This window comes from Cottoperca gobio, chromosome 19, assembly GCF_900634415.1.
Source record: "Cottoperca gobio chromosome 19, fCotGob3.1, whole genome shotgun sequence".
Lineage (NCBI taxonomy): Eukaryota > Metazoa > Chordata > Actinopteri > Perciformes > Bovichtidae > Cottoperca > Cottoperca gobio.
Window position 1 is genome coordinate 4,571,829 of NC_041373.1, and position 23,077 is coordinate 4,594,905.

At 40.8% G+C, this 23,077-nt stretch overlaps 1 protein-coding gene across 7 annotated transcripts in view; it reads left to right on the forward strand.

Moving 5' to 3' along the window:
* Positions 1–23,077, forward strand: part of baiap2b (BAR/IMD domain containing adaptor protein 2b) — a 70,626-nt gene that overhangs the window by 43,182 nt on the left and 4,367 nt on the right. For 5 of the 7 annotated variants that reach the window (XM_029455674.1, XM_029455676.1, XM_029455675.1 and 2 more), the window contains 8 exons: positions 881–1,018; positions 11,770–11,922; positions 14,681–14,917; positions 16,223–16,427; positions 17,653–17,854; positions 18,104–18,184; positions 18,514–18,679; positions 19,891–19,928. In XM_029455674.1, coding sequence (XP_029311534.1) covers positions 881–1,018; positions 11,770–11,922; positions 14,681–14,917; positions 16,223–16,427; positions 17,653–17,854; positions 18,104–18,184; positions 18,514–18,679; positions 19,891–19,928 — 1,220 coding nt within the window. Of the gene's footprint in view, positions 1–880; positions 1,019–11,769; positions 11,923–14,680; positions 14,918–16,222; positions 16,428–17,652; positions 17,855–18,103; positions 18,185–18,513; positions 18,680–19,890; positions 19,929–20,887; positions 22,593–23,077 lie in introns of those variants that run through there. The other 2 variants (XM_029455678.1, XM_029455680.1) reach the window with 1 other exon arrangement.

The following is a 23,077-nucleotide window of genomic DNA, read 5'->3' on the forward strand; positions in this document are numbered from 1 at the left end:
TCCTCGACAGTAAGGGCCTCCCCTGGGATTGAAGTTATGGGGAATACGGTTTGAACCATGTTCTCATAAAATCAGAAACAAAATGCACGCTCTCTCCTTAATTTCCCATCGGCTTTCATCCAAACCACTGCAGAAAGTTACATAAATTACTTCCCACTCTGCCCTGTGAATTATGACTCATTCTGTAAAAATAAGGAGTTTTGCATTTAAAAAAAAAATAGACAAATTCATTTATGGTAATGAGTAGTTTGGAATCAGTCCCAGAATATTTCATCATTTGAGACGGGGGATGAACCAGCATGTTTGGAAAGCTCTACAATGAATGTCATTCTTATTAGCCAAAAATTCTGATGTATTCAAACGCAAATTGGCTAAAGAGCCACCTAATGACCTCGTGTTTTACACTTGATTTGCACGTTACTTTAATGTGGGATTGTCAAATACTTTATATTGTACAGACACATGCAGCACATATACATAGTGTCAGTTCTGTGATAGACTGGCATCATGTTCATGGTGTATCCTGCTTCCAGTGCAGGCTCCAGCCCCTGGGAATAGACAATGGATAAATTCAAATCTGCAGTAACTGATTTGTTTTTGCCTTGGGGACGGCAGAAGAAAAGTTGTGACCCGTACCAAATTTTGATGCCAATATATTTTGTGGGGCTCTAAAAACAGCTAAAACGAAGGAGGAGAAATAACCAGTACATAATCTCAAATCCTCCTCCAGTTCTCCAGCCCCCATCCTGCACCAGTCAAGCAGTAAAACAGAAGCTCACCACTAGTCAGGGCAGTTTGCAATGAATGTATGTCAGTGTTAAACATCAGCTGTGGATGCTGACCGATGCACTGCCCTGCTGACTTTGTGCTGCCCCCTCAGGCCGCACTGAAGAAGTACCAGACAGAGCACAAGAGCAAAGGGGAGAGTTTGGAAAAGTGCCAGGCAGAGCTGAAGAAACTGCGCAGAAAGAGCCAGGGCAGCAAGCACCCATCCAAGTATGGAGACAAGGAGATGCAGGTCAGTCTGTGTGTGTGTGTTTAACTGCAGTGTGTATTCATGAAACTGTCAGATGTGTGTAGGAGTGTTTTTGAATGGTGCAAACTGGTGCTTCTATGGATCAATGAGGGATAAAACAGATGTCTTGGCTCTGTTGCTCATAGAGCATCCTTATGGCCAGCTGGAAGACCAATGTATAAAAACGCATGGCAACATGATTACAAAAGCCAGTGCCAAGAAAATATGATCCGACTGGCTTCAGCCCAGTACGTGGCACAGCAAACCTGTCAGTCAGTTTCTCATCATTCACTTCATCTTTATTTCAGCAAAGTCAGAATTAGAATGACCACGGCAGACTTTTAGTGAACTCACGCTGACTCTTCGCTGTAGCACACGCTCTGCTCCTCGTAGGGTTGGCTCTCCCTCCTCCTGATGGGATTTGAGCTTCAGTGCGCCTGGTAATCCGTGACGCTGCTGATGGGATAGGACGTGCTGAGCCGAATGGAATGGGACCCCCGACTAGGCACACGCAGTTTGGGTGCCAGTCTGCAAAGGCTCTTCACAGTGAGAGAAACGGAGATAGCGAACACTACGACTCAAACTCACTGCGCCAAAGACACGGGCCGAACAGCAGAACCTATCCCACAGATTAGAGCTGCGACTGTAACCGTGGTTCTGGAAGTAGAAAATACAGCTACATCTGTCCAGCAGTATAAAGGAGAGCTGACGCTTTTCAGACTGTGGCCTTCACCAAGGTCAACAAAGTACATATAAATAGAATCATTTTTCAAAACAAAATGAATCAGTTTTCTCAAACTAATCACAAATAAATGTATTCACAAATAAATCATGTCATGTGGTTTTACACTTTAAAAGTTCCTGATAATGTAACTCTGCCAAAGTGCTTCCACAACTTTCACTATTTACATCTATTTTCCTTAGTTGCTGCACTGTTATCAATATTACATAATCTTTGTTTATGATATTTAGGGAAGGTGAATAGGTTAAGGGAGGCATATTTCTCTCATGCGCAGGTAACAGCTTGAGCGGAGGCGTGAGGAGACGGTGAGAGTCTGTAGGTGTTCTGTTGACATATAGTGGGCGTGCCCTCTTACACAACCTGCACAGGAGATGCTGTTGTTAGCGGCTGTGATGTGCTCTGTCCAATCGGCTGCTCCTCAGCACGGGGAGAGGCAGAGAGAGACGAGGGAGACAAAGGAAAGTGCTGAGGTTACATGTGTTTATATATAATACTGTATGCTTGTGTGGTTGTGTGCATGTATTCCATGTGTGTAAGTAATGGGCTTTAAACTTGATGGAAATGACAAAAACAAAATCTATATTAGTCAAATATGGATCGGACACGTTCAGTTTGAGCACAGCTGAACTGTCTGCCGACTCAAATGTCACACACACTTCTTCTCGCCGTCAGCGGGTTTCTGTATAGAGTGACGGGACAAATACGTCGTTATCTGCGATAAGGTAAATCTGTGGCTGATGGACTTCTGTTGTTATATTTCTGCCTTGTCAGCAGTTCAGATGTCAAATGGGAATAATTAAACTCACAATGGAGCTGCACTGTGTCGTGTACAGCAAAAACTCACTCACTTGCTGCTCCACTGTGGTTTTTCAGCAGACATCATGTGGGAATATATTGTGTTTAGACACTTTGTAGTCCAGAAGTAAACTGCAGTTAATTACGCCTGGATTCATGTTTAGATTACCCATAATGTTTTGGTATTTTCAGATTAATTTGATAGTTGTCAGACTGCTAGTCTGTCAGGAGGCCCAAAAACCAGGGTACTTTTGAAAAAGTATTATAATTAAATGTACTTTGACAACAGGGACTAGACAGAAAGACTTGGAGTGAATGTTTGGAAGATCAGAGCGATTTCTTTAAGATTTTAATGAATGCATGAGTCTAGAGTCTGATCCGATCCCAGCTTTGGGGCTATAGGTTATGAATCTCTTAATGACATTTTATTCAAATTTAATAAAGCATGTGTAATTACACAGTCTTAATCAAATTAAACCGTACAGTAGATAAACTAAACGCACAGTAAGAGAATGTGAATGACTTTAACTCATGGCAGTGCCAAGACAACCTGGCGTCAGAGGTTAGGGGCTAATTGTGCAGCACTTCCAGAGGCTGAGGCAGTCGGCCCACACCGCTGTGTAGGGGCAGCCGGGGACGTAATTATTGTGTAATTGTTAGTGTTGTTTCGATGGATGGCTGGCGGAGCGTGAAAGGGGCAGCCGGGCCGTTCGTTACAATAATCGATACATGGAGCTTTGAGGAACAACAGCTAAATTCAGCCCCAAAGTCCTGCAGTTCCTTTTGGGCCTTCATGGCTTATCAGGTCTGAAAGAGTCTCGGCTGAGATACCAGGCCCCTGATGTTTCATCCCTATCACATGAACTGAATGTCCAAAGTTGAACACCTCACTTATTTGAATGTGTACCTGTGTGTACATCATTAATGCATGCACGTGTGCAGTGCACAACATTACCAACATTTACCAGCCAAATTCTGTTCAAATATTCAAGTGGCTTGTAGATTTGTTTCAATCACAAGCAAAAACAATGGCAATATATTAAGTGACTGGTAAATATTTGAGCATTCAATAGCCATTTAGCCATTGGACAAAAAAGGTAAATTCTGTACCCTGCATGCATGTCTTCATCACCTCCAGCAAGCAGATCATGTTTTATTCCTGTTTGTCTGTTTGCTTATTGCGATATCTCAAAGTCTTGTTTACACATTTAAGTGAAATCTGGTTGACGTTTAGTCAGAGGTCATGTGAAATATTCCTGCAGCATATAGTCTAGTACAAAACCGCGTGCGTGTGTGTGTGTGTGTGCTGTAGACCTCCTGAGTAGCCTGTGTGTTCTGTGTACTAAGTGTGTTTCGGTAGCCAGATTCTTGCTGTGCGTCTTATTGGCTCTCAGGGGAACCAGGTCTTGGCAGGAACAGGAAACACCGATGGCCTGCACAGTGAAGCTCACAGCCAAAGATAAAGGACAAATGTACCTTCTTGAACATACAATATGGTTTATGTATTTGTCTGGGTACTTGTGACGGACAATAATGTTTGTGCTTAAAGCCTGAAAGCTTGACTGTGGATGTGTGTTGGCTCACTTGTTTCTACATAATGAGTACATGATGTTTCTCCAGTAAAGCGTCCTCCTCACTTACTGCATCCCTCCTCTATCCAACTTTTAGTTAAGTGATGCAACAGCTCACTGAGGCCTTTTTTTTGGAGCAGCAAGAAAAAGAATCGAGCACAGATTAAAGTAATCGCCATCGCTCCTCCTGCTAATGATTGATGTTATTATTGAAACTAAAGGTGATGGGAATTCACACGTTTATAATTGTGTACCTCAGGGGCCATAAAGCACAGAGCTGCTGCCTATACCATCTGATGAATCTCCTAGTCTCCATTTGTGACTGAAGCATGATTTGTAGAAAGGCTTTAGACTGATGCTAATGTAAAGGAAATCACTCATCCTCCCTCCAACTTCCACTGCATCATGTCCTGCAGAATTCTCTCGTTTTTCTGCAATAAGAAAGGATGAAAGATGCAGATTATGAGTTCATGTTTTTGGTTGTGTTTGCCAGCAGGATAAAGGGAGAAACCTCTGGCTCATTTTTTAGGAAACTTGGTGAAAGGGTGTATCATGGGCCAAGGAAGAACCCATTACATTTTGGAGCAGATCCAGTTACACGTATTATTTTTAACATTTGGAAATGACCTTTGTGGAGTTCTGCGCTCTCCGATTGACCTTCTTGTCTTCGTTACATTTGTGCTTTCTCTTGTCTTGTCTCAGTAACAGTGAGATCTGGGCCTGTATCTCTCATCTTTTTCATAAAGTTCCAGAACTGTTCTTTAACACGGCTCAACATACGGTAGCTTTAACTTCTTATGCAGATATTTGTTTAGTTGGAAGCAACTGCATAATTGCATAATTTGTTTCCCCAACATGCGAGTGCAGAGTAGTAGCACCAATCAAACACACAGTCATCATCCCATCATGAGAAGACCGCTATGATGGATGAGGGAAAAGTGGGGATTTCCTGCCATGTAGTTCACGTGTGAATGATGCGTGAAAAAACTTCACACCTGCCTTCTAGTTATTTTCTCATGTTTTCAGTTTTTTAATGGGATGAGATCACAGGAGATGGCAGCACGTCATGAGAGGAGAGCTGTGTACCAAAGAGAGCAATAGGGAGGGATGAGATGATTGACTCAATGACACAATTAGGAACCTCGAGATGGCACTGGAGTAAATGTCACGAGATCATCAAAGTCATAAGGATTTATTCTCAGATGTTTCACCAGCACGTTCCCAGACAACTGCATACGAACGAAATACGTGTCTAATGGGAGTCCACGTAAGGTCAGGTCGGGTCAAACAAACGCAGGGCTTTCATCCAGGTGTCCTGCGTCAAACTAAATGTTAACACAACGTTAACCAAATGTTTCAAACTGCAAGTGTAATCCGGGAGAAATAGCCAATGTTTCCCTCTACATCATTAAGAATGCACTTTAGTTGTATGGGAACGTAGTTTTTAGGAGACAGGGTTGTTGCATCAGTTACTTTATTCCTTAATCTCCTGAAACCTAAACGGATCATCAACCGAATTATAATTATTAAAAAATAAATATGGGCAAAAACTGTGTCTAAAAGGGAGTTAATGCAAATCACTTGTTTCCAGATGAACCTTGACAACCAGAGCGCAGCCTCATGCATAACAGTATCCAAAAAAATCTGTTTTAATTTCAGTGACATTTAAACTCTGACAGCAGCTGAGATGACTCGAACACTTGCTCACTGTATGTAAATGATAACACACCACAGTTGATTCAATCCTGAGAAACATTTATTGTTTTAAATGTTAAAGGAGCATCGGAGCCACTTAACACAACACTCTCTTACAGTCGTTTCTGTTGTCTTTCATATCTGTGAGACAGAGAGGTTTGTCAGGTTGAGATGAGGGAAAACTGCAGTGCAGGTAATCTTTCAGCAATAAACCAAGCATGCATGAAACGATGAGCATACCATCACGGTGCTTAATATCCCTCTTGTGAGGTTGGTTCGATTTACAGAAAACCTCATGTCATGCATGTTTAACAATGTAAATCTATTCACTGATCAATCTGTTTAAGCTTCAAACGCACTCCCTGACATGTTTCACACTCTGCAGAGTCAGAGTTTTAGAGGGTTCAGACCACCTTAAAAGTGAAATCAGTCGATAAATACTGGAGACACAAGCGCACACTCGCCCTCCCAGCACACGTCTTAAATGCTGATCGTGCTCACTGTCAGCAGAAACCAGGAGCAGCTTTTGGCCAGATTTATATTTTGTGTTAAGAGGGAGCTTTAGGCGGAGAGCAGCTGACTGGCTGAGGCATGAACGGTCAGTTGCAATCTAATTAGGGCTCCATATCACACGTGTACACCACATGCAGCATTCCTGATGTATTAAAATGACTTAAATAATTGAAAAGGAACTCCGCTTTGGTGAGTTAATGTACTTTAATGTTTATCAAAGTAGTTGCGCTCTCCAGGGATCTGTTTTAGAACTGTGCTTTGCCCATCTTATAGCTCTAAAACCTTTCACATCATATATATATATATATATATATATATATATATATATATATACTTTCTCGCTCGTACCCACACACAATGTCAGGAACAAAATGAAATGGGGTTCATGAGGTTATAGGACATATACTGTATGATAGACAGTCTGTATAATATTTGTAGATTGTCGCCCATCAAGTAAAGAGCTCACAGCAGACTATACATCATTTGTGGTCATTTGATGGTATACATATACATTTTAGGTTTATGAACCATGAGCATAAACTCAACTGCAATAATAAAGGTTTTATAAATAACTCTATAAAACAGGGCCTCAGGTTTAGGTAATGACAGAATGAATCAAACGAACACAAAGCAACATCAAACCTGGGGCCACTGGGGTCATTTATTTAAGGAACATTTACAAATCATTGCAGTTTCCAGCTTCTCAAATGTAACACATAGCTGCATTTCTGAGTTTTATATGATGTTTATATTGAATATTCTTGGGTTTTGGACAAGTGAAATCTTTGAGGTTTTCACTGTGGACACTGGAGCTTGCAATTGGCATTATTTAGAATGTGTTGACATTGTGTAGAGTTGACAATTAATCTTCTTAAGAATCGAATCGATTCCCTGCTGACAATATTCACGAGTTGCAGCTTTAGGAGTGCGCTTCACATGCAAACTCCAGTGTCTCCTAGTAATAGTACAAGAGGAAACCTTACATCATACTTCATGGTATTTGAGTGAGAGGAATCCAATTATGTTACCAAAAGCACATTTTTCAAAGTTGTTTTGCTTTGCCTTACATTCTGTGAGTACACACTGTATCTTACCTGCTTCCAGGTGAGGAGACTTTATCCTTGGGGTGAAATAGAGACATGTTTGACAGCTTCATAGCCGTACTCCCATGTGGTGTTTTGTCTCCTTGTAAGAGCTCACAGGGTATTCTACGAAGGTTGTATAATCATGAGGAAGTCGGAACATACTCATGTACTCCAGGGTAAACTACATATCAACTTTCTCCTTCTCTTTATCTGTAAAGTGCACTCATAACTCCACACAATTTCCCCCTCCCCCATGTCACAGCCCGTCGGTCACTCTCAGGTGATTAACCGCTCGCTCGCGGCCGCTCTGACCTCCGCATGGTGCTCTGTGTCTGATCAACACGATCACTTGCTGTGTGTTTTCGTAGGCTACCTGAAAGCCTCTCCACCTCCGTTGTTTGTATGATTCACATGTGGTCTTCATCTTCCTCTTCCTCTTCCTCTTCCTCTGCTGCTTTGGCGCATCACCATTTATTATTTCACTGTGGGTGATCAGTGCATGTTCAGCCATTGTGCACCCACATGTAGGTGCATTACATAGAAATTGTTATTTTCCTGCTAAATGTCTTCTGGCACATAAGTTTCCTTAATTTCTCTTCCGGTTGCATTTTGATTTGATGCCTGTAAGGGTCAGACGCTGGAGAATGAGATATGACAGATCTTCTTTTAAAGATTTGAGGTGTGACAAAGAGGCTCCTTCATGTGGCACATCAGTATATTCAGTGTTACCCGCCAGAAAGACCCACTTTTGACAGAGATGATAAACTAAACTAGCACAGATGAGCTGTAATGTGATGAATCATGGGTCAAAACTGAAAACTAAAACTTTGAAATGCCAGTGTAGGGCAAATGGCAGACAATTTGTACTTCTTAAACGCTTAGTTCAGCCTGAAAATGATGAATACATTGCCATGAAAATATATCAAATCAAGACAATCAACTGTAAGGGGTTGAACTTGGATAAAATGTGAAAGAAAACCGAGCTTCCCATTCATTAATACCACACAGGAGTAAAGTAACGCAGCTTTCAGTAATTGTAGCATCATAAACAAAGCATGACTCTTCATCTTGTATTTAATAGTGATGAGGCGTTATGTGTTTTCACCTCATCTCTCTGCAATCAGTCTGTATAGAAGAAAGAAAAGATGAGATTAATTGCTGCGTGTCTGCAGTCACATCATCCCTGTCAGGGTATTAGGGTCATTACAGGGATCAGTAAGCCTCCCCCTGCCTTAAGGGGGGCCGTGGACAGTGAGTGTGATATAGACTGAGGGGTGGGTGAAGCAGCCAAGTGTTCCCACAATACTCCGCTCCCTTCACGGCCCGAATCTGCTTGAAGACTCTGGTGCTGGTCTACCATGCTGTGAATGGATCAGCCTCTTCCTACATCCAGGCCATAGTCAAACCATACACCCCAGCTCGTTCACTTCGCTCTGTATCTGCCAATCAGCTCACTGCGAGTGGGATCCAGATTCCCATCAAACAAAACCCGCCTGTTTGCTATCCTGGCTCCTAAATGGTGTAACGACCTCCCCGTTGATGTCAGGTCAGCAGACAGTCTGCACACCTTCTGCAGACTGAAAACTCGCATGTTTCGCCAAATGCATAAAACGTACATTTTATATTATATTTTCTCATTTCTGTTTGTAGCACTTGAATTGGTTTGGCTTATTTGAAGTTAAAGGTTTGGCTTATTTGAAGTTATTGTTCTGCACTTAAAGTGGTTTGGCCAATTTGAAGCTGATGTACTTTAAGATTCCGGCTGTTCGGAGTTGTATCCTCATGATTGTTTGCACTTATTGTAAGTCGTTTTGGACAAAAGTGTCAGCTAAATGAAAGTGTAATGTAATTTAAAAGCAGAGAGGCAGTCAGATAATGTAAAGTGTACGGAAATGTCATTCTCTTGGCAGATTTTCTACAGAGCCACACGATGTTCCTTTACCAAAGTGAAACTCTTTTTCATAGTACATTGGACTTGGATGTACATGTGAATGACCCCCAGTAAAGTACAGTTGTCAATAAGTGTCAGCTATTGCACAAAACCATAGCTTTATAAACACAGCAACATTTTCTATTTAATTTATTATGATATTATTATTATTTTCCCCTTTTTTGAGACATAATGACCTAAAATATTGCCATAAATGTCCATCAGCTGCTTTGATTTGCTATGATTTCCATGTGAATATTAATGACCCACTAAAGTGAGGAAAATGAGTTTAGTTTGGTTAAAAGCATTTAAAGAGCTTTATTGTCTTTATAGTGTCACATTTATTAATATCTTTCCAGATCACATCGTTAAGTCATTTGGCTAACCAATGAACCCTCTATTTATCTGGATGTAATCTCACACTGCAAATCTCTATCTTGTCATTATAGTCTATCATTAACTTCTAAAAGTGTTATTGTTCTTAAAACAAGTGAAACCAGATCTGCAGGATGATTACAACACAGAGAATAACATCATCACGGCCACTGCAGAGATCTGTTGATGCTGTTCTCTGTGCATTGTGTTGCAGAAGACAAGCCTCATCATAAGCCCTTTGAAAACAATGATATGTTTATGTCCCACATCTGTATTTATAGATCTTCGAATTAAATCTCTCAGCCTGTACATGATCCCATTTGAATTAGTACACTTACAGTACTGTATGAAGGATGGCTTTGTGTTAAAGTCTCTTCAGCGTGTACTTTCACAACTTGTATACCAGGTTCCCTTTGTACAGTATCTGTCAGATTTAAAAGCAATTTGTTCCCCAATTGACCAACAAGCCTCAACGAGAAGAAGCACATTGTGCAGCAAGTGCTTTAAATCCATCATATCTAATGATAAAGGCGCAATTCGTGATCTGAATTGAAACATAAGGATAGACCCATCAAGATTCAAAAGACAGGAATGGAACAAAGCGAGTTCATATTTTTTAGTTGCGCAGTTAAATATTTATTTCCATTATAATTGGTAAACACTGCAGTAAAAAACTGGTCATCAGTTGTCTAAAACAAACGATGCTGCATCTTGTTGTTGTGTTTGTGAAGATATGTGTGATGTCTATAGTTAGAAAATTACAGATTCACATGTTTTTAGATATGTATGTTTTTGAGGCAGAGATATGTAATAATGAATGCATTAATTAGCTTAATTAATTACCTAATTAACACATATTGTTATGCGTGATTTTAGAACGGCATTAGGTAACTGAAGTCCCTCATTTAAAATCATATCTCGCCACCACCAGTTAGTTTGTTTGCCTCTTGACTTTGACGGCGCGCGTGACGGCGCGCGTGACGGCGCGCGTGACGGCGCGTGTGACAGTGCGTAGGCTGCTTACTTTCTCTGTAAACAGCCAGACACGGCCATTAACTCCTCATACTGGAGCTCGCCGCTGTCTGGCACTCTGAGAATGCCGCTTCACATTATTGGACACGGTGGGAATCTTCAAATGTTTTCAGTTACATAAGTGACCCTGAGGACAAAGTGGGTTCACCACATTCTACCTTTTTTTTGTTTGTGTTTTTCAAGGTGATGCTAGATGTGGATGAGTTGTTCCACTTGTTTGATGGAAAAATATCCTGTACCTCAACACACACATTAAGAGTGGGCCTCAGTGTGCGGAGTGGCTGAAAGGAGTAGAGGGTGAATGGGTTTAAAGACCAGAGTGAGCGAGTTTGTATTGGAAAGGCAGAAGTTCTATAATTCAGCTATTCTACAGGAAATCCAGAATACAGTCACCATTATAGACGTCTATGATTAGACCCTATGTGGAGCTTGACTTCTTTTGTTCTAATTCATGGTTTTCAGGCCTAATGTGCTGTGACATTTTCCAAATGAATAGCGAATTGACTTTCAAAGCAGAACATGAAAGCACAAATGTGTCTGCTTTTTATATGTCATGACTGTGATGTATGAGGCCTATTTTATTTTAAAACGGCATAGTCCATTCATGAAAACCCATCAAAATACTGTCCATCATCTGCCGAAGTCATTCAAAGCTTCCATTGTTGAAGGATTGTTGATTCACCCAATTTACACAATGGAATTTAGTTTGTGGTTTTAAAGGTCTCTAGATTATACACCGTCATCAGGACATATTTATAGGAAGATAATTCTAAAAGTTACTTTTCTTTTAAATATCTTTTTACAGAGCTTTGAGAGCCTCTAAACTAAATGTAATTCTTCTCGATTCACATTAGGTCCCTTTGACGTCATTTTGGCTCATTAACGCTCCGAGTACAAGTACCACCAGTTTGTGGCCTCCTACTCTCAAACCTCGCAGCTTTAACCCTTTTAGAACAGTGAGGTAATGTCCTCATGTTTTTTTTTTAATGCTATCCTTTTCCCTCCTGTCTCCCCAGTATGTGGAGGCCATCAGCAATAAGCAGAGCGAGCTGGACAACTACATCGCCGAGGGCTACAAGAACGCTCTGTCCGAGGAGAGGAGGAGGTACTGCTTCCTGGTGGACCGTCAGTGTGCTGTAGCTAAGAACAGCAGCGTCTACCACAGCAAGGTGAGAAAGAACGGCTTCAGCCAACAGCTTTCCTCGACCTCTTTATCTGCCGGTTATGTCACGGCAAGATGTCATCTCTAGCTCTGCTCACCCCCAAAGTGCTGGTTTGAAATCACAGATGAGTTGATTTCCACATTAAAATATGTCTACAGTCGCAGTTGTTGTAGATGTTTGACTTATATATTAACCACAGCATTTTGAGGATATATTTAGTTGTATAGGTAAACATTTATATATTTAAAAGCCATATTTAGCCCAGTTTGAACCTAGTCACATCTTTTAGCTTTCTTTCTAGGTGAGCTCCTCGTACAGCTGTGCTTCTGTAAAATATCCGTTATCATAGATGATTAGATTAGTTGAAACCTTATTGGTTTATTGCAAAGACATAATCTGATACAGATGTTTGTAACTTGTAAATGTTAGTCATATATTATATGAAGTCATTTAATGGAACTTTAAAATGGTTTATAATTGCAAATAGACATGTGGTTGAGGTTGTGTGCAGATGTTGGCAACCACATCTGAAAAATGTAGTCGCACACATTTAGAGCCACTAGATGAGCAGGCATGTTGCTTTGTTTCCATCTTTCTTTCATTTTCTCGTCCATTCCATCCTAAAAAAAAAATTCTGCTTTTCACATGCATCAGTGCATTTGGGAGATCACCCATCAGGAGTTTTAAATTATCCAAGATAGTCTCCTCTCACTGAGGAGACGCACTGGGGAAATGTGAAGTGGTATAGCGAAGTGTTAGAGATGGAGGGTGAGTGGGTGAGTGGGTGAGGAGGAGGGCGAAGTGGGGAGGCAGCGGGAGAGAGAATGACCTACTTCTTGCAAGAACACTTGGTTCACTGACTGTGTGGGCATGAATGTGTCAGAAAGAGTGATTGATAGACAGAGGGAGGAAGCAGAGAACACACACTGCTGACATGATGATGCATAAACAGCAGAAAAAGATTTAATCAGTCTTCAACTCTGTTCTGAAGTACAGTCAAATCTTGAATTGTTTCAAGTCTGGTCGCTGCTTCTGTGTGAAGATTTGCTGCTTTTCTTTGTCTTATAGTTAGCTGGCTTCCTTTGGAGTTTGCATTATTGGTCAAATAAACCAAGCAATTTGAATACATCACGTTGGGCTGTGGGGAATTGGAAAATGTCTGACATTTCATAGACTATTTTAGAATATTAATTGAGAAAATAATCAGCAGATTAATTGAAATTGAAAATGTTATTGTCTAAATATTTTACTCTACAATATGGTCGCAATATCGACATTTAGGTATTTGGTAAAAGATGTCGTGGTATTTGATATTCTCCATATGGCCCAAGCTGGGAGCTGAGCTACACCTTTGTGACGCTCATGTCTACAACGTATTAGAAACATACTTATCACTTAGTGCATTGTCATGCTGAATCCCTTATTTCAAAGAAACATAAGCACATGTCTGGTAAAGACAAGATTTAAAGTGGTGCTTTTGTATGATTTTTTGTTAAAAACTCAGATCTCAAGTTAATAAAATAGTATGAGTGTTATTCAAATAAGAATTTATGTTGTCAAGGACAGCTGTAGTTACTGTAGATGATGGGAGAAAAGGATCTTCGAGAAACACCACTGGTGATTTTCTCTCTTACACATTCAGTTTCTGTAAGGAAAAGGTTGTCCTGTGTGTGATTGTGAAGCGAGAAGGCAGGAATTAAAGAAAAAGGACCAACGTCTGCTTGTCGTTTTAATCATCACACTGGTGAAGGCACCATCCCACCTACGCTCTGCCTCAGCTATTGAAAAGGGCTAACTGAGGTCGTAGTGACTCATAATTTCTACCTGCAGCAAGAAACACTGAGAGACTTTGCTGCACACATACAAAGACGTGGGGGACATCCCATTCATTCCAGTTCCATTAACCCTGCCTGAAACTGAATGTCAACAAGAAGCAAGACTTTTACTGTGACAAAGAAATCATTAAAGCTATTTTAGTTGGAGAATGAATCCCCAGTGACACGATGCTCACTGTTGGTATGCATTTGTTTTTTGCTGTACTTTTATATCTGTGTAAGTGTTAATTTATTTGATGATCCCACCCACACCCAGAAACCTGACTCTGCAGCCCACAGACACTCCCCACAGTGGAACCTCACTGTGTTTGTCCTCCACTCCAGCCTGGTGGAGTTAAAACTGTTTGAGCAGCAGATTCTCCTCAGTGTCTTTCTAATATTCATGGATTCAGAACTCTCTCATCGTTGTTGATGAATGCTAATGAGAAGTATCTTCATGCAACGGCCCTACTGTATAATGTATGGCGGAAATGTAACTTCAAGCACCAGCTGGGAGCTTCTCATATAGGAGGATTAATATCTCTCATCCCTCTTCTCCTCCTTTCATCTATCAAATACTTCTGCTTATATAATGTGGTGCCATGCAACATTTACAAAAGCACCAGATGTTTACAGGACCAAGATGATTTTGGTGCAGATCTAAAAGATGTATTAGCGTTGTGAGATGCTATTCATAAACTATTAAATGTACTATGTATTTCGATGCAGATCCATATCCAAGTAGTGATTCAAACTTCTTAACATAAACAATGACAGCTTTAGAAATTGTATTATTTTTTAGAGGACATTTTTACTTTCTAATTTCTATCGAGTCAAACAAATAAATGAATGAATAAAATGTGCAACAGGTTTTAGTAGCTGTGATCCGACTGGAAGTTGATATCCAGTCTTAAATAAAGCTCAACCCCTCTGTTCCTTCCTTCTTTAAGGGGAAGGAGCTCTTATCCCAGAAGATCCCGGTGTGGCAGCAGGCGTGTGCCGAGCCCAACAAACTGCCAGATCGTGCCATGTTCCTGGCCCAGCAGATGAGCGGCGTTGCCGGCACCATGGTTCCCATTTCTCATCATCCAGGCATGCCCATTTCTGAGCCCATCCCTGGTGCTAAACCCCTGCCGGTGCCTCCAGAGCTGGCAGCCCTCAGGGCCAGTGGAGTCTTGGTACAGCAGGTCGGTTCCTTTAGTCGTCCTCAGACATGTGGAGTATTAATATGATTTATAGGTTGTTATAGAAACCGCAGTTGGTGTTATTCATGGCCCACTACAATTGCTCACTGGGTTTGTGTTGTGTTTGTGGATGTTTTATATAGCAGTAAAATGTCACTATATAAATCTTCTTCTAGAATGCTTCACAGCAGGGCTGCGATTACACATTATCTTTTCAATTAACACATCATATTTTATTCTATGCTCGGTCAGAAATATTGTCAACCCTCACATCACAAGTTCCCAGGGCCAAACGTGTCGTCTTCAGATGTCTTGTTTTGTCCGACCAAAAGTCTGAATACCCAACGATATTTAGTTTACAATAATAGACAAAGAGAAGCAGGAAATCGTCTCATTTTAGATGCTGGAACGGCAGCATTTTGAAATAGTTTCACTACTTCCACTTAAAAAATGATGACTAGTCGATTATTAACTAATGAATTCAGCGCTACATCACACTCATTTGAACTTGTGAGGATCCTCTCTGACGTAATGCATTCCCCAGCCTAAATCTGCTTCTGAGCTAAAGCCTTACAACTTAAACTAAAGTTACTTAACTAAAGTCTGAACCAACAAACAGCCCTTGAAAAAGTGAGACCATGTGACCAAACATGTCTTCATTCTCATGGTTTAAAGCTCGATTTGGCCCTCACAAAGATAGAATCACAACAGCACAGGGATAAGTGCTGTCTAATGAGACTCTTAATAAGGACCTCGAATATGTCGAGGGCTGTTGCTCCCGGATGTGGCTGCTGCATCATGGGAGCCCTCAACGCACCCTCAGGAAACTCTTGTGAATGCAAATGAACTTGTTAGCGAACCATGCTAATTAGCTTGTTGCACAAAAAAACACTCAACTTCCTCGAGGTCTTCAACACCCTGCCCCTCCTGCAGGCCTGGTTACACGAAGAAGAAAAGAAAACAAAAGAAACTTCAAGATTTACATGAAAGACTGCCACAGTTCGGCCCGAGCTCTTAATTAAAAACCCTGGTGCAAATTCAGTTGCGTGTTTCTGTTCCCAGATTAAATACACTTTGAAAGTCTCCGCCGTCTCCCAGGAGTCATTCCATATGTTAATCTTTAAAGCGGCACATACTGGAATGTAGTCTTTTCATTAACCAGCATTTCCTGACCCAGATCCTCTCTTTACCTTGTTCATTGTTATTAGCTGAAGAGCAGCCGGATCTTATGTAACAGCTTTGGGTGATGTAAGGAGAGAAAGAGTTTGTGTTTTAATTGCCTGTATGCAAATTTCATCATCTTGGCAGAGGCTGATGGGAGCTGTGGAAGGAGGGATGCCGGTGATGAACGGCACAGCGGGCGCTCACGGAGGGGAGGACTACCAGCAGTGGATGGAGGGCAAGCTGGCCCAGGGCAAGGCCTCACCGCAGACCCAGCGGCACGGAGGGGAGGTCTACTCCAACACACTGCCTGTGCGCAAGATCGCCCCTGCCAAGAGCAAGACCACACTGAGTAAGGACACACACCGTGTACTTATGTCAAGGGATTGGAAGGATGAAAGAAGCCGGGAACATTTAAGCAGTTTTAGCTTTATTTTATTTTATAGTCCCTACATTAACACCTATGTGGATGTTTGGGGGAAATGCACACAAAACAATCACACATCAGATTAATATTGTACAGAAAAGAGCTGTAAGAATTGTAAACACAGCTGATTATCATCAAACAATTATTTATAAACTCTCAAATTTAGAGATTTGGTCGACTGCACAATTTTTAAGAAAAAAAAAAAAAAGATGTTTCCATTTTGTATCCAGATGTTGTTCCAAATACGAGCGAGTCAGTATGAACTAAGAGGAATTGGCGTGTGTACAAAAACAAAGATTAGAACAAATGCAAAACAAAGATATATATATATATATATATATATATATATATATATATATATATATATATATATATATATATATATATATATATATATATATATATATATATATATATATACAAGTCAAAAAATTAATTTGTAGAATAGTTTTGAAAAATAAATGAAAATGTGTTAAAAAAATTAACATTAATAATAACAAATAAATCATCTATATATTTAAGGATGATTAACAAATATAAAACTGAGGTATGAACACTAATATAGCATGTATATGAATGCATGAATACTTTTGTTTGGGTGTGTATATAATATACATATATTCTATTTTTGTTTCTTTCTTTCATTTTCAGTGTATTTCAGTGTAAGGAGTAACTTTCAAAAAATAATTATGTAAAAAGGGTCGGTGTAATAAACTAAGGTTTGCCACTATTTCAAAAGTACTTACTGTTTATTTATTAGTTTCTATGTGAAAAACTAAACTAAAACTTTGTATCACATCAAATGTTCTGTATTCGGTTGTGTATTTCTTAAAAAGTATCATTGCATCTTTAAGATAAAAGCCACTGAAAGATCTCATGGAGAACATCTGCCTGGATGTCACACAACCTGTAGAGTTTATAAAACAAACTGGCCAAAGCAGATAGAAGGAGATGTGATATTAAAAATGGGAAGGAGAGATTATTAGTAAAAATAGATATAGGACAGGGACAGGTTTCACACAAAATGAAGTCATTTGAAATAAGTAATAAAGTATATGAAGTATATGTAGCTACACATCATGTTTCAACGGTGTTTATTAGAGAAATGACTGAAAGCTGTCCGTCTTCCCCCTCTCGTTATCTCTACCAGCGGAGACCCGTACGCTGCCCCGGTCCAGCTCCATGGCAGCGGGGCTGGAGAGGAACGGGAGAACTCGAGTCCAGGCCATCTTCTCCCATACAGCCGGGGACAACAGCACCCTGCTCAGCTTCTTTGAGGGCGATGTGATAACCCTGCTGGTCCCTGAGGCCCGTGATGGCTGGCACTATGGAGAGAATGAGAAGACGAGGATGTGAGTGCAACTTTCTTCTCTGAAGACTGTACAGTGTTTCTAGTCTGACTCATGTTTGTCTCTTAGTTAGCGTAGCTTAAATGAACAAAAGCTACTCAACCAATTTTAGATGCATTTGGTGAAAAGTCAGGACCTCTGCAGTTGAACCCACGTTTAAGTTCCAGATGCTACCACTAGTTGGTTATTGGCTGAAAAAAGTTCTGCATTTGAGTTTTTTGCTAATATCTGGTGCCCCCTCACCCCTTCCAGGCGTGGCTGGTTTCCCTTCTCCTACACCCGGGTGGTCTCTGAAGGCGATGGCAACTCCATGAGGCAACTTCGAGTACACAAGTATGTTTTGGAGATTTTACTTTTGTGCAAAAAAGCATCACTTCACTATACATGAACATTGTTATTTTATTTAAGGTGAATATTGATCTGATTATGATGAAACTTGATTATTTAGTATTTATTTAGTTATTTATATTGATAATGACATTGATTGTTAGTTGTTAAACCTTCCACTGAAAACCAATCATGAAAGCAGCAACCTACGGACGGCTCCCCTGCAGATGAACACCCACAAGCTAACATATTTGTTCCTGATTGGACCAGGTGGAATTCCCTCTGGGGAAAACATGTTTACCATTTCCTCATTATCTGCACACCTGTGTTTCCAGCCTCCACGGGAAGAGCAGCAGCACAGGCAACCTTCTAGAGAGAGAAGACATGCCTCTCCCCGTCCCTGATTACGGCATCAACTCCCGTATGGCGGCACAGAGCGCTGCTGCGCTGCATGGCAGACAACAACGCCCCTACAGTGTGGCGGTGCCAGGCTTCTCACAGGTGTGGGGGGGGGAGGGGGCCTGCAAAACAAGCACACAAACACTCACACTCTCATCTACCCACACACAAGCTTGCACATGACACATGAACTGAGCCGTCGCACAAAACCTGGCAAAGATCTGCACTTGTCTGTCTCAGAAAGTTTGCAAGTAGCTTTTCTCGATGTGCTGCTGACCTGAGATGCGCTACAGGAATAGCTTTGCGTTGATAGGCTGTCTCTTCCTTTTTCCAGTACTCGAGTTCTCTTGTGCCAAAGCCCACAGAAAATGCCCCGTTACATTAGCTTATATAGACGCAGAAATCAGTTCTCCTTCGCTTCACATGTTCCTGTTTACGGAAGGTTGAATGTCGAGATGTGGCGCAGGCTGGAGAAGTCTACCTCTGCGCCTGGCTGCCTGGCTCTCTGAGGGAAATGCTTCTGACAGTCAGTTGATACCAGAGTGAACGTTCGCCCAGCTGACTGAAAGGAGAGAGTAGGCAGCCGTGGTGAGGAGGGAAGGGAGGTACATTTTTCAAAAAGGCAAAATCAGACGTAGACTTATGCAACAATGAACCCTTCTCTCCTACGCCTCACCTGGAACATTACATGTGGGCGATGCTTAATTGCTCAGCTGTCATGTAACAACTTAAACTGTTCCTTCCGCCTCAGAGCCTTCAGGGATGAAAACATCTCTGTTGACATTTAAGGAAACTGGGTTTTGTCATCAGGTTTGTGTCCTGGAATCCTTTCCATTTGTAGGTCAGAAAACATTCAGTTGAAAATGTCAAGTTTAAAGTTAAAGAGTATATTTGAATATGCAATTAGGACTTTTACATTTAAATGTTGTTTTAACAGACTACACATTACAAAAGTTAATGTTTACTCGTATCAACAGTCAAGTTAAATCAAAAAGAGCAATAAGGTGTTAAAGTCATATGAAAATCAGAACATATTATATATTCTTTAATTGAAAGACATAATTTCAACGGTTCCGAGTGTCGTCACACAGTTTATCAGTCTTGATATTCAGCTCCGGCCTCTGTAGGAAGAGCCTTGTAGGGTTCCTGTTGAGATGCTGCTGAGTCACTTCTACAATGTGTCTTTGCTGCCATCTGATGGCTGCTGTGGTCATTGCAACTTTCCAGTTTTTAGTGATCCTTTTGAAAACTATTTGTTATGTTGGTTCAGAATAAATTGCATGACTAAATCAGTCATCTGTCTGTGTTTACAGCAAGGAGTTGAAGAGTACGAGCCCCGCTTCTCTACAAGGTAAGAACCACTAGTTGCAGTTAATGTTTTATTTTGTATTCAAAAATCAAGTTTATTTCAGTTCCCGTTCAGTCAGTTCAAGCAGAATATCATCAAAACTAAAGATGTTGAAAAATGGTATAATAGTGCTTTAACTTTGGTTGAACTCGAATAGTTTTTGGGTGGGAAGGCAGTGAGGGATTATGTCCTTTTTGTCTGGGCGCTGGGATCTTCCTACAGCCCTCTGAATGAATAGACTTAACGAGAACTGACTTTAAACCATGTTGAAACCGCTGACTATTGAGTTGAGGGATTGGGACGTTTTGTGGCGCGTAGCCTAAAGACCAGACTCGCAAACACACAACCAGCAGAACACACGGCATTTTGGATTTGAGTTGTTTTCTTTGTGATCTTTTTTTGTTTGCATTCTGTTCTGTTTGTACGTGACAGGATACAATAAGTAATAATATCATATAGAGCAAACTGCAGATTGGTACAGGACTGGCTTTATGCGTTTGATCGACTAGAACTGTTAAGAGGTCAACCCACACACGACCATTAGAAATAATTGTTATTGTTTTTAAACGGTAGAAATAGATTACATTATAATGCATGTTATTGGTTAATTTGGTTTCTGTTGTAAGCTTAAGTTGATTTAAGTTTTCTTTTTGTTCATTTATATCAAAACACTCGTGCTTTGACCTCTCATGCACCATGCAGCTCCATTAGCGCTTCCACCTGCTAACTGCACACACCCACCCAATCCCTAACCAGCACACCCAGCTTCCACCCCTTCTCATTCAGTTAGTTTGATTAAAACTTCATATCAGAGGTCGTTGTGAGTTGAGTTAGAGTGTGGGGTTCTTTTCTCATGTCGGAGGGTCAACGTGGTTTCTGCCTCTCCATGTGTCCTGGTTGTGTTTGCTGCTGTTTCTCCTGAGCCAGCCCACCTGGAAGCCTCTCCCTCTCTTTGTCCACAGTTCCACAGAGGGCAAGTTGATTTCGACAGTGTGAGGACAGACAGACAAACAGGCACAGACTCAGCCAGATGATGCGATAGGACAGGCACCTCGCTGCCCCTCAACCTCTCCCCCTCTTCCCTGCCTCCCTACCTCCCACTTACGGCAATAAACTCTCCCTGAGCCAATCAATGCAAGGAAGAGGCTTTGGTCTGTATCTTTCCCCTGTCTGGTTTCCCTCCTTCCTCCCCTAATCCTGCCCTGTGCTGTCTAACTGGCCGGTAGCCACACGCGACCGCTGGTGAAGCCTCGGTGCCGAGCCGTGCCAAACAGGAACATAACAGACTCTGTGCCATCCGAATATTCAAAATCAATGTGATGGACATTTTCACTGAGGAAAATGTATCTTTTGCTTGTCTTTCATGCATGTACATTTCTTTTACATATGGCTGGGGATTATATTTCCCCACCAAAAGGAACCTGATTTCCACAAATGTCAGTGCTCTCCATCAGAACGATGATGTAAAGGATATGTAAGTCAGGGTGTGAAATGAATAATGTTGATCCCAAAGAGGATTTTCGTGTAAAAATAGCATTACAATCAATATTTTACTGGGTCTTTCAGTATTTAACAATAATTTAACCTTTTTTCATGCTGTGAGGTTTTGTATTCCTCTGAGATCAGAGGCCATGTGTCACGAGTAGTGAGCAGCTAATGTAACTGTTTTAACTTGTGGACCAGAGACGATGTGACGGGAATGTTAACTGTACATAAAAGTGCCATACAGAAGTGCTGGTCATAAAGTATCTATGATCAGTTCATTAAAAAAATAAAAGAAACGCACCTAATGAAAGTAATAGTCTATATTTCTGACTTTCTGTAAACAAACTCACCGTAACGTTTTCTGTATCAGCCTTTGAACTTGTTCTCCAACATGGAGGGACACTGTGCTCAGACACACACACACACACACACACACACACACACACACACACACACACACACACACACACACACACACACACACACACACACACCTAGGTGCTCGGGGTCCTTTGACTATCTATTGTATTGTGTGAATATCATACCAAGGCTGAATGGGGTCAACTGTCCCTCGTCCCTGTATGACGTGCCAGGCTCTAAGTTGGGTTTGTGTGGAAACCAGAAAAAAATATAAAAATAATAATTAGAGAAGATCACTGGTTTTTGGACTTTAAAAAAAAAAATTCAAACTAAATAATCAAATAAAATAAAAATAATTGGATTTAATGGGTAATGAAAATGATTACTGGTCGCAGCTCATAGATGGCTTGATCGTTCATGCATGAAAGAAAAGACAACTGGTTGTTTCGCTCGTTGCACATGATCTCCCAAAAGATCTCGCTTTACATCTGCAACCATTTAAAATCTTTCTTTGTACGTTCGGACATATTATAGTGCCTCTTACTGTGGAATAAATGACGTAACGTGAATAATATATTTCTATGGCAATAAAGACTTAAAAATTATTGTTGGTGTTTACACTGTGCCGCACATATTTATGGCCCAGCCTCGAAGGGGAGAGGAGTTAACGTGATGTTGAAACCTCATTCAGCCTTCTTGTACTGTTGTGATTCAAATTAAAGGCTTGATTTTAAAACCGCAGTGAGTAAAAGCATCATGTTTGAAGATGAACGTGTTTCTTTGTCTGATTCTCTCTGTGCTAAATAAAGATACTGGTCTGCTTGTCTGTATGTCGGTCCAGTTCAGTATCTGTCTATACTAATATTAACAATGATATTACTATCATGGCTTCAAGTTTTTACAATAATCTCATCCTAGTCCTGTCTTTAGCAAAGAGAGGAGTATTTAGACTGTGCACCTCTTTAATGCCTACTCTGCAAAAATGTCTTTTTACCAAATATTCTTAAAATATGTTTTTTCTTCTGACCAGCTGCATTTTAGTTTTCAGTTCTTTCAAGAAAGACATTTTAAGACTTAAAGTAAAGATGGACTTTTTTGCAATGTAGAAATGTTTTCCTTGCTGCATACTGTGTCTGCTCTGTCTTTACTCTCCACTCTGTTTGTCTGTTACCTAACACTCGTCTCCCCCTCAGCTTCGCCAACCCCCCTTTTTTCCATCTCTGTTTTGATGAATTTAGAGACAAAAGTCGAGTGCAAACGACTGGAAGCTGCCAGTGTTTCTTCTTTTTCCACTAAAATAAGTCCAA